Here is a 2,500-nt window from a genome sequence, read left to right as displayed (position 1 = left end):
ACTGACAAAGGCATAAAATAACCCCATGTCTTGACTCTTCCTTTTTTGTCCTGCAGCATTGGAGCAGCAAGCACATTGGCAATGATGAGCGGAATTGATCGATCAGATCTTCAATAGACAACACGGTATTTTCCTCTCTGAACGAACAGGAGGAAATATGGCCCTGATTCTGAGAGATGTGCCTTTGTTGATAGTCACAACGTGATCTTTGGTGCCAAAGCTTCGACTGCTGTCCAGCCCACTATTGAATCTGTGCCGTGCATACTATAGTTTATTACGCTTCTACTTTCTTTTCATTGGTTACTCTTGTTTTTCTTTGGTTATCAGGGGAAAAGCAGCAATAATATGAGCTACAATGCCTAGTAGAGGTCATCAAACAAACCTTACTACACATTGACAAGCGCTTCTCTCTTGAGCTACGAGGGTCAAGCATCTCCTCTTCAGATGGATGAAACGGACAGAAAGCCAACATGTCTCCCAGTGTCTTTGTCCCACAGTTCCTTGGGACCAATGATGTGTCACCATATATTTGTACCTATATGTTACCACTGCTCCAAACTGAGCAGCTGGTCTCAACTAAAACACAAAGACAGTTGACTTCAACTGTGTACACACAGGACAGAAGACAGCTGACTTCAACTGTGTGTACACACAGGACAGAAGACAGCTGACTTCAACTGTGTACACACAGGACAGAAGACAGCTGACTCCAACTGTGTACACACAGGGTTCAGCGGTCCTCTGCATACCATTGGGTTCAGCGGTCCTCTGCATACCATTGGGTTCAGCGGTCCTCTGCATACCATTGGGTTCAGCGGTCCTCTGCATACCATTGGGTGCAGAGGTCCTCTACATACACACAGGGTAAATAGGTCCTCTGCATACCATTGTGTGCAGAGGTCCTCTACATACCATTGGGATCAGAGGTCCTCTGCATACCATTGGGTTCAGAGGTCCTCTACATACACACAGACAGGGTTCAAAGGTCCTCTACATACCATTGGGTTCAGAGGTCGTCTGTATACCATTGGGTTCATAGGTCCTCTGCATACACACAGGGTTCATAGGTCCTCTGCATACCATTGGGTTCAGAGGTCCTCTACATACCATTGGGTTCAGAGGTCCCCTGCATACCATTGGGTTCAGAGGTCCTCTACATACACACAGACAGGGCTCAAAGGTCCTCTACATACCATTGGGTTCAGAGGTCCTCTGCATACCATTGGGTTCAAAGGTCCTCTACATACCATTGGGTTCAGAGGTCCCCTGCATACCATTGGGTTCAGAGGTCCTCTACATACACACATACAGTGCTCAAAGGTCCTCTACATACCATTGGGTTCAGAGGTCCTCTGCATACCATTGGGTTCAGAGGTCCTCTGCATACCATTGGGTTCAGAGGTCCTCCATACACACACACACACAGGGTTCAGAGGTCCTCTGCATACCATTGGGTTCAGAGGTCCTCAGCATACCATTGGGTTCAGAGGTCCTCTACATACACACAGACAGGGCTCAAAGGTCCTCTACATACCACAGGGTTCAGAGGTCCTCTAAAGACCATTGGGTTCAGAGGTCCTCTACATACCATTGGGTTCAGAGGTCCTCTACATACACACAGACAGGGCTCAAAGGTCCTCTACATACCATTGGGTTCAGAGGTCCTCTACAGACCATTGGGTTCAGAGGTCCTCTACATACCATTGGGTTCAGAGGTCCTCTACATACCATTGGGTTCAGAGGTCCTCTGCATACCATTGGGTTCAGAGGTCCTCTACAGACCATTGGGTTCAGAGGTCCTCTACATACCATTGGGTTCAGAGGTCCTCTACATACCATTGGGTTCAGAGGTCCTCTACATACCATTGGGTTCAGAGGTCCTCTACATACCATTGGGTTCAGAGGTCCTCTACATACCATTGGGTTCAGAGGTCCTCTACATACCATTGGGTTCAGAGGTCCTCTACATACCATTGGGTTCAGAGGTCCTCTACATACCATTGGGTTCAGAGGTCCTCTACATACCATTGGGTTCAGAGGTCCTCTACATACCATTGGGTTCAGAGGTCCTCTACATACCATTGGGTTCAGAGGTCCTCTACATACCATTGGGTTCAGAGGTCCTCTACATACCATTGGGTGCAGAGTTCGGAGGAGAGAGAATAGAAGGAGAGCCTTTTCTTGTTCTTTTCCTACAGAAGTATTTCCTCTGTAAATATTTGTTTATTATTATTTTAACTGGGATAAGGGAAATCGAGAAAAAGGGAGGAGGAGGGGGGAAAAACAACACAAGTCTTTCATCCTGGTATCTCAGACCGTGTGCTGTCTTTGGGGGAGGATAGGGGCGGGGTTTAGAGTGAGTTGGTGGGGCTGTGGGTGGGACTCAGATCAGGGGGAGGAGTTTCTGGGTCTGTGGACCGAGGATGTGGAGGACGTGGAGGAGGAGGAGGAGCAGCAGGACGGATGGATCTGTACGCAGGAGGAGTTCAGCCCCAGACTG

The 2,500-nt window shown here is 48.2% G+C and overlaps 1 protein-coding gene across 4 annotated transcripts in view; it reads right to left on the bottom strand.

Annotated features, from left to right (window-relative positions):
• The window catches only part of LOC112249411 (AT-rich interactive domain-containing protein 3A), a 141,066-nt gene that overhangs the window by 667 nt on the left and 137,899 nt on the right, over positions 1–2,500 (bottom strand). For all 4 annotated transcript variants that reach the window (XM_042320218.1, XM_042320216.1, XM_042320217.1 and 1 more), the window contains one exon: positions 1–2,500. This exon is cut by the window's left edge; it is cut by the window's right edge and continues 85 nt beyond it. In XM_042320218.1, coding sequence (XP_042176152.1) covers positions 2,389–2,500 — 112 coding nt within the window. In that variant the 3' untranslated portion in view covers positions 1–2,388.

This window comes from Oncorhynchus tshawytscha, linkage group LG04 (assembly GCF_018296145.1).
Source record: "Oncorhynchus tshawytscha isolate Ot180627B linkage group LG04, Otsh_v2.0, whole genome shotgun sequence".
In the NCBI taxonomy this organism is placed as follows: Eukaryota; Metazoa; Chordata; class Actinopteri; order Salmoniformes; family Salmonidae; genus Oncorhynchus; species Oncorhynchus tshawytscha.
The sequence above is the reverse complement of the archived record's forward strand: the minus strand, read 5'-3'. Positions and strand labels throughout refer to the sequence as shown.